Source organism: Quercus lobata, chromosome 2 (genome assembly GCF_001633185.2).
Source record: "Quercus lobata isolate SW786 chromosome 2, ValleyOak3.0 Primary Assembly, whole genome shotgun sequence".
Lineage (NCBI taxonomy): Eukaryota > Viridiplantae > Streptophyta > Magnoliopsida > Fagales > Fagaceae > Quercus > Quercus lobata.
In genome coordinates this window covers 60,571,049-60,582,358 of record NC_044905.1, presented here as the reverse complement: position 1 = coordinate 60,582,358, position 11,310 = coordinate 60,571,049, and the positions used below count along the sequence as shown (strand labels likewise).

At 34.6% G+C, this 11,310-nt stretch overlaps 1 protein-coding gene across 1 annotated transcript; it reads left to right on the top strand.

Moving 5' to 3' along the window:
* Nucleotides 1-790: 790 nt before the first annotated feature.
* Nucleotides 791-6,535, top strand: LOC115976028 (isocitrate dehydrogenase [NADP]). Its single transcript, XM_031097101.1, has 16 exons — nucleotides 791-865; nucleotides 1,976-2,019; nucleotides 2,125-2,234; nucleotides 2,764-2,801; nucleotides 2,982-3,059; nucleotides 3,156-3,209; nucleotides 3,282-3,383; nucleotides 3,558-3,649; nucleotides 3,749-3,852; nucleotides 4,019-4,087; nucleotides 4,185-4,300; nucleotides 4,455-4,489; nucleotides 5,217-5,359; nucleotides 5,521-5,643; nucleotides 5,729-5,818; nucleotides 6,222-6,535. The coding sequence occupies exons 1-15, from the start codon at nucleotides 817-819 to the stop codon at nucleotides 5,808-5,810; spliced, it is 1,239 nt and encodes a 412-aa protein (XP_030952961.1). The 5' UTR covers nucleotides 791-816; the 3' UTR covers nucleotides 5,811-5,818; nucleotides 6,222-6,535.
* The last annotated feature ends 4,775 nt before the right edge of the window (nucleotides 6,536-11,310 follow it).

Below are 11,310 nucleotides of genomic sequence, written 5' to 3'. Positions count from 1 at the left end.
GGAAAGTTGAGTATTTTTTTTAATTAATTAAGGAATGAGTATATATTTTTTTGTTTGGTTTATTTTCTTTGACATGGATTTTTTATCCTTAATATGCTGATGTGGGTTTTTTTTTTTAATACCAATTAAATTATTTTGCTAGACATGTCATTTTCAGGTGTGTCATGTCAGCCTTAAGTTAGTCTCATCTTATTTCCTCTTTCTTATGTGTGCATGTTTGTTTCTTAAAAAAAAAAAAAAAGTTAAAAAATGGAAGGACAAAAACAAAACTTACAAAAATAGAGAAATGTTATGTCCACAATTTTTTCACAACAAATCTTAAGTAGCAGATTGTTCTTGGTTATTATGGATATGTAAAAAAGTAATTTTAAGTTGTGGATTCAAATTAAAACCAATAATTACTTGCCATATATAATTTGTTGTGAAAATATTATGAAAATTTTGTGAATATATCACCTTTCACAAAAATATGACCTAAAATGAAAACACTCATAAATGATAGGAAACAAAATAGCATAGTATTATTTGGAAGGAAGAAAAAAAGCATACATAATAAGATGGAGAATGAATGGCAATGAGTAATAAAGAAGGAATAGATGGGTAAAAAAGTTAAATAATATATACTTGTTTATTTTGGTCGATAGGCAAATAATATATACTTGTCTAATCAGAAGTGGCAATGCACAGCAAAACAGCGATTGACGATTCATCAATATAAAAAGAGTCCTCAGCATCTGCTCATCTCGTCCTCTACCATTATCGCACGCCACCAACCCCTCTGTATCTCTCACTGACTCCCGTTCTCTCTTCAAAAAAATGGCGTTCGAGAAGATCAAGGTGGCGAACCCCATCGTTGAGATGGACGGTCAGATCTCATTTCTCTCACTCTCTCTTTCGGCTCGCAGATCTGTTTGTTCTAGGTTTTTTTGTTGTTGTTGATTAATATGTAATAATCAATACACACTAAAGTATAAACTACACCATTACCTTGTTAATAATAATAATAATAATAATATCTACGTAATGTTTTTTTTTTTTTGTTCTTGTTCTTTTTTTTTTCTTTTGCAAATGGAATTAATTAAATTATTAATTTAAATCCAACACTACTTTCCTGCTATTTACATAAGGCCGATCTATATAGATATATATTTTTAATTATTATTATTATTATTTTTTGTTGTAGATAAGATCTGTATGTACTGGTAGTCATTCCTTGTTATTGATCGTCAAAAAGTTGTTCACGAATATTCCGATCCACAACTTTTTCTAATTACTTTATCTAAATTTTTTCTTTCTTTGAGATAAAACTATGGTGTTGTATTTGTAGCTCTAAAAGCTCATCTGAAATTTATATAACCAGGTTAAGATACTAGCAAGTGATTCTACAGAGGAATAACAGTCTTTGAGCATTTGGGCCATTTTTAATTAATGTTTTTAATCATTGGGGGAGATTAAGCTGTAAAAAATGTTTAAATTTTATATATATATATATATATATATATATAAGTTACACTTTGGGTAACTTTAAGTAACATTACATGACTAAATCTGAGATCGCTAACCATCTCATCTATAAATATTTAAATTCTAAGTTTTTGTATTATGAAATTATGCATAAAAAATAAGTTTATGGATTGCATAGTAAATAAATAACATCCAATTCCCGTGTGAAATTTGGCATGTGCGTTAAAAACATAGAAAATATGTAATCCAAGTGTGGGATTTTCAAAATACTAAACTTAAAGGTGTAACTTGAGCTTATATATATATATATATATATATATATATAAGCTCATTGTTGGAGGAAGGCGTGCCTTCGTGAGGGTGTAGCCACAAAGCATTGGGACACTATAAACTTGACTAGACGTCACATTATATTTTTCAATGTTCAATGCTTAAAAAATTTATTTATGCAATTGAGCATATTTCTCTTATTGTTTTTCTCATGCTATGCATCCTTGATTCTATAACGCAGGAGATGAAATGACCAGAGTTTTCTGGAAATCAATAAAGGATAAGGTGATTTAATATTATTTTTGGCTCATCTACATTATGCGTCAAATACACATTTTTCTGGTTATATTCTTGATGCTTATATGTGTCATTTCTTTGTTGTGTCTGCAGCTTATTTTCCCATTTGTGGACTTGGACATTAAGTACTTTGACCTTGGCCTTCCTTATCGTGATGCCACTGATGATAAAGTTACAATTGAAAGTGCAGAAGCTACTCTTAAGTATGTGTTAATTTTTTTTTTCCTAAAAAGGATGTCTTTCTCTCTTTTTTTTTTTTAATTAAATGAACATAAGTTTTATATTAGCAGTTAATGCAGCTACAATGAATCAACTTCTGCATAAAAATTAAAATTTATTCATTTATTTCTCTCATTTCAAAGCTTGTAGCGAATAATATTCAGCGCTTAATGATCAGAAAACTTCTGCATGAATTTTAATTTTTTTTCCTCTTTTTTCGAAGCTTCTAGTGAATAATATTCAGCCCTTAATAATCAGAAAGAATATATTGCTTTTTGTGGTTTTTAAAAGTACCAGTACTCATTTGTTATTATGGCATGTACTTATACACGTGATTTTATTTATGTTTTGCGGTAATCATAATATATATATATATATATATATATATCCAACCATGTTATGACGTAGTTATGAAACGTGACTTGTGTGTTCTTCTTTATGGCACCATAGACTTGCTTTTTAATTGGAAGCCTTTATTTTTTTGTACATTGATAAACCTGTATTACCTTACAGGTACAATGTAGCAATCAAGTGTGCAACTATTACTCCAGGTACTAATGGTTGAATTTGGATAATTCATTTTACTTGTTAAAAATATGAACTGTATTGATCCTTACTATCATAGTTATTTTTTGTTCCATACTGGACATGAACAAAATTAAGTCACTCTATTATGAATGGATACACTAAACATGAACAAAAGTTTCATTATTTTGCTGGGTGGTTGACAGATGAAGCTCGTGTGAAGGAGTTTGGCTTGAAGCAGATGTGGAAGAGTCCAAATGGGACAATTAGGAATATTCTGAATGGTCAGTGAATATGCATTTGTGGTTATAATACATCTTGGTTGCAATTTTTTGCCTATTTTTTAATGATGGGCTGTTGTGGTTGGATTTTTTTTACAGGTACTGTCTTCAGAGAACCAATTATTTGCAAAAACGTTCCTCGCCTTGTCCCAGGTACGAATGATGATATTGCATTTACATTCTTTTGGTGATGTGTCGGATTCTAATGATTTTGGCTGTTGTCAGGCTGGACCAAGCCTATATGCATTGGAAGGCATGCTTTTGGAGATCAATATCGCGCAACTGATACTGTAATTAAGGGAGCTGGGAAACTGAAACTGGTGTTTGGTAAACCATTTACTTTGCTTGAGGTTTTTTGAGAAGTCAAATTATTTATATTTATGATTTGCTGCACAATTGGATGCAAATATATATATATATATATATATTTATTTTGTTTCATTTTTTTTCTCTTCTCCTATTTTGATATTTATATTTAAATTATACAAAAAATACTTGCAGTACCAGAAGGAAAAGATGAGAAGACAGAGTTAGAGGTTTACAACTTTACAGGTGCTGGAGGAGTGGCAATAGCAATGTATAACACTGATGAGGTTTGATTCTGGGAACTCCTTGGTGGTACAGTCAAAGCCAATATCTTGATTTCTTGAGGTTACTAATTCTTTCTCTTTATATTTGACATGGGAATTCAGTCCATCCGTGCTTTTGCTGAGGCTTCCATGAACACTGCCTATCAGAAAAAGTGGCCACTGTATCTAAGCACAAAGAATACTATTCTTAAGAAGTATGATGGAAGGTAGGCAGCGCTGTTTCCTTTTTATTTAAATATTATTGTCACTTTCTTATTAAAGAAATTTGATCCTGTTCTTTTACAATTTGATCTTTTCATAATTTTGTTAAACCCCTTCTTGTCATCTTGTTCCTTCAATATATGTCTGGTCATATACAATCATTCAATGAAGATTCAAGGACATATTTCAAGAAGTCTACGAGGCAAACTGGAAATCAAAGTATGAAGCTGCCGGTATATGGTGAGTGTTCTCTTTTTTTTTTTTTTCTTTTTTTTTAAGATTCTGTATGCAGGTTATACTTTTGTTTATTTGATTACTAATTTGATTGAATTGGAAGGTATGAACACCGTCTTATCGATGATATGGTTGCTTATGCTGTCAAGAGTGAAGGAGGTTATGTCTGGGCATGCAAGAACTATGATGGTGATGTTCAGAGTGATTTCTTAGCTCAAGGTTTGTGTAACAAGCCACTACCAACTTTAAGGATTCAGAGTAAAGACTGTATTCTGCTCTGGGTCCTAAGACATGTTTTTACTGTATTAGTATTACAATCTTGAATGTTGTATCTGCATTGTTTTAATCACAATCTTCTAATGCATGGTTACAGGTTTTGGATCTCTTGGATTGATGACATCAGTACTGGTGCGTTTTGTGTTTAATAGTTTCTATTATAACTAATTTTATGTAATAAAATTATGGTTGGCATCGTGGTTCTCTTGTGCTAGCTTTGTTATACATCTCCCTCTGCTCCTCTGTAGACTCTATTTGCTACTCAAGCCTGTTATTGATTTGCTTTAAATCCTAGATTTACCAAATTGTATGTTTTTCCCCTCATTTTCTAGCCACAATTATCTTGTAAATATAGCTGTAATACCATCTACATTGTTTACTCGGTATACCATCATACCTTGCACATATGCAGAACCAATGAGCTCTTCATTTGATAAAATGTTTGCAACTTCAACATTTTTGGCGGTGAGATAAGACTAAACTGCCTCAGACATTATTGTGTTCACCAATATTTATTTTATATAGGAGTGTCAAACTGATTTATTATGGATTACAGCTTTGTAGAGTATATATGATTGGATAGCCAAATTCTGTCATACATACTATGGTTATTCTTGCTCTCAAGGTGTTTTTTGTATTTATAGAGTAAGAGTTTGGGTGAGGATACATGAGTTATGGATAATGTGGGATGAAATTGGGAGGGGGGCTTACAGATTGGAGTGAAGACAAATATATAGAATGTAGAAATACAATAGAGCAGGGATAGTTGCAAAAATGAAATGATACACTAGCATCTTTACTCCATTTTTGTTCCTTTATGTAGGTATTTTGACTTAATACTGTTATGGATTACTTTCAGGTTTGTCCAGATGGAAAGACCATAGAAGCAGAAGCCGCACATGGTACTGTTACACGGCATTATAGGGTTCATCAGAAAGGAGGTGAAACCAGCACGAACAGCATAGCCTCAATCTTTGCTTGGTCCCGAGGGCTGTCACACAGGTATATGATAGAGTTTTCTTGATTGGCACAGTTGGGCTCTGCACTAGATACTTATTTTGTCATGTATTTTTTGAGTTTTTGGGGGAAAAATTGAATGAAAATGTATCATTTATTTAGAAAACAGATATTGTATGAGTATCTAACTATGTTTTGGTTGAAAGGGCAAAGCTGGATGACAATGCTAGGCTATTGGATTTCACTGAGAAACTAGAAGCAGCTTGTGTTGGAACCGTGGAATCTGGGAAGATGACCAAGGATCTTGCGCTTCTTATCCATGGATCCAAGTAAGTGTGTGTAGAGTTGGGTAGATGTTCTATTCAACATTGCTAAGATTTTTCATGTTTGTGACATACCTCATGCGTGGTGCAGGGTTACTAGGGAGCAGTATCTGAGTACTGAAGAGTTCATTGATGCTGTTGCAACAGAACTTAAAGCAAGACTTTCTGCCTAAGCATAGATGTAAGTAAACACTCCCCAATTTTATTCTAAACCCTAGAATTGTGTTCTTATACTGCAGTTTTTTATTGGAAAAAGTTTAGCTATCTTCCTCTAATCTACTATGTGGCGATTGAAGATACCATTTAATGAGTCAAATGCCTTATCTAAATATACCCAGAGATAGTTTTATAAATTAACATGTAATGGGTTAGAGGAAATAGCTCCATTATGGTTTGGAGCTAAACTCTGTCTTTCGGCCCTTGTTTTTTGTTTTTTTTTTTTTTTTTTTTTTTTTTTTTTTTTTTTTTTTTTTTTTTTTTTTTTTTTTTTTTTTTTTTTTTTTTTTTTTTTTTTTTTTTAGATTTCATTTTGAGCCAAAAATGTTGAAAATGTGTAGTAAATAGACTTTTGGTTTGTGTTGCAGGAATGGGTAGGCGACCTGAAGAATGGAAAGTCTTTTTGGTAAACTTCATACGATAGAGGAGCAATAAAGAAATCGGGGGGGTTGAATTTGAACGTTTTTGGTGTATTGATTTGGCTGAGTTTTAGGGGGCTAATTCTGATTGGTCTAACAGACAGCTCTCATCCTTTGATTATATGTAATCCCATTTTCATATTGGACTATTGGTGCTTTACATGCATGATTCAATATAATTTATGGATATAGCCAGCGTGTGTGTTTAGGCATTATCAAATTATTGTGGGGGAACCAACAAAGTTATTAAAGTGAATTAATCATTTAATCTCCCACAGTTTTTTTGACATCAATAGAACTAAGTTCTGAGATGTAAGGCCAAAAAATATTCACATAAGAAGAAGCTAAGGTTTCTAGATGCCTACGTTCATATGGCCATGAACCCGAAAATTATTAAAAAGAAGGTTGTACCCTAGCATTGAGCATTCTAATATCTAGCACCAGGGCTTTACTTGCTACTTGAACTGTCTTTCCACCAACACTTTCTACCAACATTCACCATTGATGATTACTTTACAAGTACAAGTTCTTTTTTTTGGGGGGGGGGGGGGTGTAAGAGTTCAGTCTCTAAGAGGGAGTTTTACATACAAACATTTAGATTAGACTAAAGTAGAGTTTTATCTTAAATCAAGAAAAAAAAAACTTGTCTTTCTTTTTATGCATGTCTCTAATCTCATTGTTTATTTGTTGCTAAGCAGAAAATGACTTAGAGCGTGACACCTGAGCAATTGTATCTCCTTACTGAAGGAGTTTGCAAAAACGCCTTCCCCTACTCCTTGATTTTGCTACAAAAGCAACTACCTAATCTCTCATATCTGTTCTAGTGCATTTTAACTAGCACCACCAGGCTCCGGTGACCATTCAATACTTCTGTAAATTATGGTATGGCAGCAAAGAGTTGTTGGATTAAATCTGTCTTTGCTTCTTCAAGAGCTCTGGCATTCCTGCATTTAAGAGTTTTTAGAGACTGACACAGATTCGGTAGATAAATAAACTCCAAACAAAACCGTGTCTCCAAATCATATACAACTAATAAAAATACATCGTAATTGTTTGTTTAAATAATAAAAATTGTGTCACCTAAGTGTGTTTATATTATGTGGCTTTATGTAATCATTCAAATTATACGACAATTTCATTACTCATTATATGTACTTCAAAAATTAATTGAGTTTACTTTAAATGAAACTCTAATACCAAAAAAAAAAAAAAAAAACGATTAGAACTCAATTTTTAAAACTTTCAAAAAATTTAATAGGAGTTTCATTATTTCCTTTATATTATTTATATTCTATTATAGTCTTTGGTTTTTGATTAAAACCTGATTTTATACTATATGCATTTCTTTTGTAGTTTAAAGTAATTTTTATTATCTATTTTAGTATTGAATTGAATTTTAATTATATTATTGAAATAATTTACTTAAATTACATACGAATTTTTTTTATTAAGTAATGCATCAAATACACGTAATACTAAGAAGTAGTCCATAAGGTTGTAGGCAGGGACGGACCCAGGATTTCAAGCTAGGGGGGGCCGGAGATTAGCGAAAAAAAAATTTTCAAATATGCATCCATATAGTATCAATAAACTATTAACCAAGACAAATACTCAAAAATCATTGTTTCTTAATATATTAAAATACGATCATCTACCAACAAAAACAAAAGACACGAAAAACTATTGTTTCTTAATACAATCTTTTATGAAAAGGGAACTCGACGCTCTTTCAAATCTTCAAAATCATCTATAATTGAATCCAAACTAAATGTTGAAGGTATATAATTGAATCCAAAATCATTTTCAATGTATCTCTTGCTTATCTTTTATTAATAATATTCTCTTCTTACTTATCAAAAAAAAAAAAAAGTGTCCGCCAAAAAATCATTTTCCATTTTGTTTCGAAGGACACTATCATCACTATGATTTTATTATGCACTACCAACAAACACTTTACCATTTTAATTCCTTGAAAGTTGAATCACTTTTCCTATTGTTGTGACTTGTCCCTATTTTATTGCACAAGTATCACACAACAAACAGTCAAACTCTGATATTTTCTCAAGTCTCTAGAGACTCTACACTCACTTTTCTACATAATATAAGAGAGATAGTCACAAACAAATACAGTCACAATTCACAAAGACACAAAGATGGTCACAAAGCCAAAAAGCCAAAAAAAAAATAACACAAGCATTCAAGCACAAATTCACTAAAACACAAACACCACAAGCACAGATTTTGAGATTTTGAATTTTGAAGGATAGATTAAATACTTGAGTCAGTTGAGTGTGAAGTGTGAAGGCTGGAGCAAATCAAAGCCAGCAGCGACGTCACGGCGAGATCGGTGTCGCATGGGTCTGCGAGATGGGTCTCGCATGGTGGCGCGTCACGGCATGGGCAGCAATAACAAGCTCTCACCTCGCGTTTTGGCGGCTTCACTCACGGCCTGGGCAGCGGCAGAGTCTCTCTCAGTTTCTCACCTCTCACTCTTTCTGTCTTGCCAGTTGCCTTTTAGCACTTAGTTTTTTTTTTCTTTTGTTTTTCGTTTTCCGTTTGGAGACTATACTCTTTGAACTGCTGGCGTTGGGTAGGGTAGCCGGTTACATTTTTTAACTTACCCTTTTTTTTTTTAACATGTGGGCTGGCCAATGAGTTTTGGACTGCTGAGTTTTACATGTGGGCAGTGGGCTAGCCGGCTGGGTTTTACAAATTTAGAGGGGACCAAGTCTTTTTATTTTTAATTTTTGGGATGGTGAGGGGGGCCTGAGCTAAAATCCAAGGGGGGCCCAAGCCCTTTTCTTTCTATTTTTTGGAAAATTTTACATACTAACAATTTTTTTTTTGGGCCCGGGGGGGGGGGGGGGCCCGGGCCCCCTTTGGCATACACCTGGGTCCGTCCCTGGTTGTAGGCAAAATAAGAATGGAATAAGTTTTAGCCCATTGCTACGTGTACTTGAAACTCTTGCCTTGAACAAGTATATATACATATAATTTGATACTAAATTAGGAAACATGAATGTCTTCGTACATGTTCAGTTCTTTGTTAGATTTTATTTTTTATTTTGTTATGTTCAACATGCAGCCAATTTCTGTTCCATTAGTGAGTTAATGGTAAGGATACTACTACCAAAATATAGGATCAAAGTGATATTTTTAGTTTTGGCGACACCATGTACAGCTCAGGGTGTTCCCAGGAACACCCTGACCTTGAAAAAAAAAAATTTGTAACAGAACCAAGCCCATGGCGAGCCTAACAGATTACAGAAGTAGCAAACCCACGGATTCTAAAAAAAAAAAAAAAAAAAAAAAAACAATATAGAGAATTAGAAATCAAACCCATAGTCACATCGTTGGTAGAGAAAACCAAACCGCAATACAGTCTATACAGAGCAATAGCAAAACAAACTCCAATACGGAGGTGTTTATAAAAATTAAAAAAATAAAAAAAAAAACAAAAAAAAACCCTTATATAGAGTAAACCAAAACCAAACCCAATATAGAGCAAACCAAAACCACAGTCACGTCGCTTGCAGCTCGCTCATCGTCGCCATAACTCGCTCGTCGTCGTCGCTCGTCACTCGCCCCTTATTGCAGATCGCAGATCGCTCTGCTCCGGTGCTCGGTGCTCCCTCTCTTAAGGTATTTCTCTCTTTTTCTCTCTGACTCTCTCTTTGTCTCTCTCTCTTTATCTCATTGAAATGAAAACTGTGAAATGAAATTAATGAATGAGTCTCTCTCTCTTTATTCTTTAAAAGTCTAACTAGGTAACTCTCTCTCTCTTTTGAACTGAGTCTCTAATTGGCTGGCCAAATTAGCTTTGTTTATATTTTGCTTTTTGCCTATTTTTTGTCTTTTTGAATTTGGTTTTATCTTATCCGTTGGTGTTGGTTAGTGTGTGTTGGTGTTGGTGTTGGTGAGATATTGATTGTCTTTTAGTGTAATGTGTATTGTGATTTATGATTGTGAAATTTTCTGATTGGCAGCTGGCTATTGTGATTGAGGCATCATGCATGAGGCTTGTGCTTGTCTGTTGAGTGGGGAAGGGGTAGATGGGTTCATGGGGCCGGGTAAATAATAATTAAAGTAGTGTAATGTGCTGCACATTACACTGCTTTAATTATTGTGTTGCACATGAGATGTGTAATATTTGGCTCTTTTAGTGTTAGGCTAAATAAATTAACAATTATAAAAGACAATTAATAATTAACCAATACATTATTGTGGGGCCCAACAATTCGTGGACCGGGCCCATTCGCCCTTAGAGAGTCCGAGGGCCCAATCCGAGGAGAACTGTGGCCCAAGCTCCATGACGCAGAGCACAGACCAATTTTGGGAGGCAGCCGAGGACAGTCTAGTCCTCGGCAGGCCCATAATCCCGCCAGAATAAAGGGATAAATTCGTGAGGAAATCCAAAATACCTTGGGGCGATTACCCTAAATACCCTTCTGGATAAGGCCCAATGCCTGACAGAACCGTACTCTGCAGCTTTATCAAGTCATCCCCAACAATTCCGGGATTAGACTGATGGGACCAATGTCAGTATTTGTAAAGACTGACCCTACACGTGGACGAAGGACATCGAATGCACGCTAGTATAAAAGGAGAAGTAAGTGAATCTAGTAAGGGGGGGGAAAAAAGGAGAAGGACTTCATGAATAAGATCGCCGGAACAATCCATGCACAAAACAGAGAAGGTCCTCCGTTGGACAGCCGGAAAGAACCACAAGGGTCCTCGGATCAAGTCCGAGGAGCCCATTCTCAGAAGTGGCAGCATGGCGGGGCTTTAAACGTTTAGGCCCAGTCCATTTTCCATAGGGACCTTTCCGAAATCCAGATCGGACCATCGCCCCGTGACCAAGCCCAAGCTTTTCAAGCCCACTCTCTACAAATTGTATTGTGAGGTATCTCTCCCGCGTGAACCCAAAAATGTCACTGGGCCGCGCAGGAATCGTGTCCTTACAATTGGCGCCGTCTGTGGGAAGGCATGCGCGCTTGGCGCAGGTGGCGGTGGAGTCAACTCTCTACTAAGCAAAAAT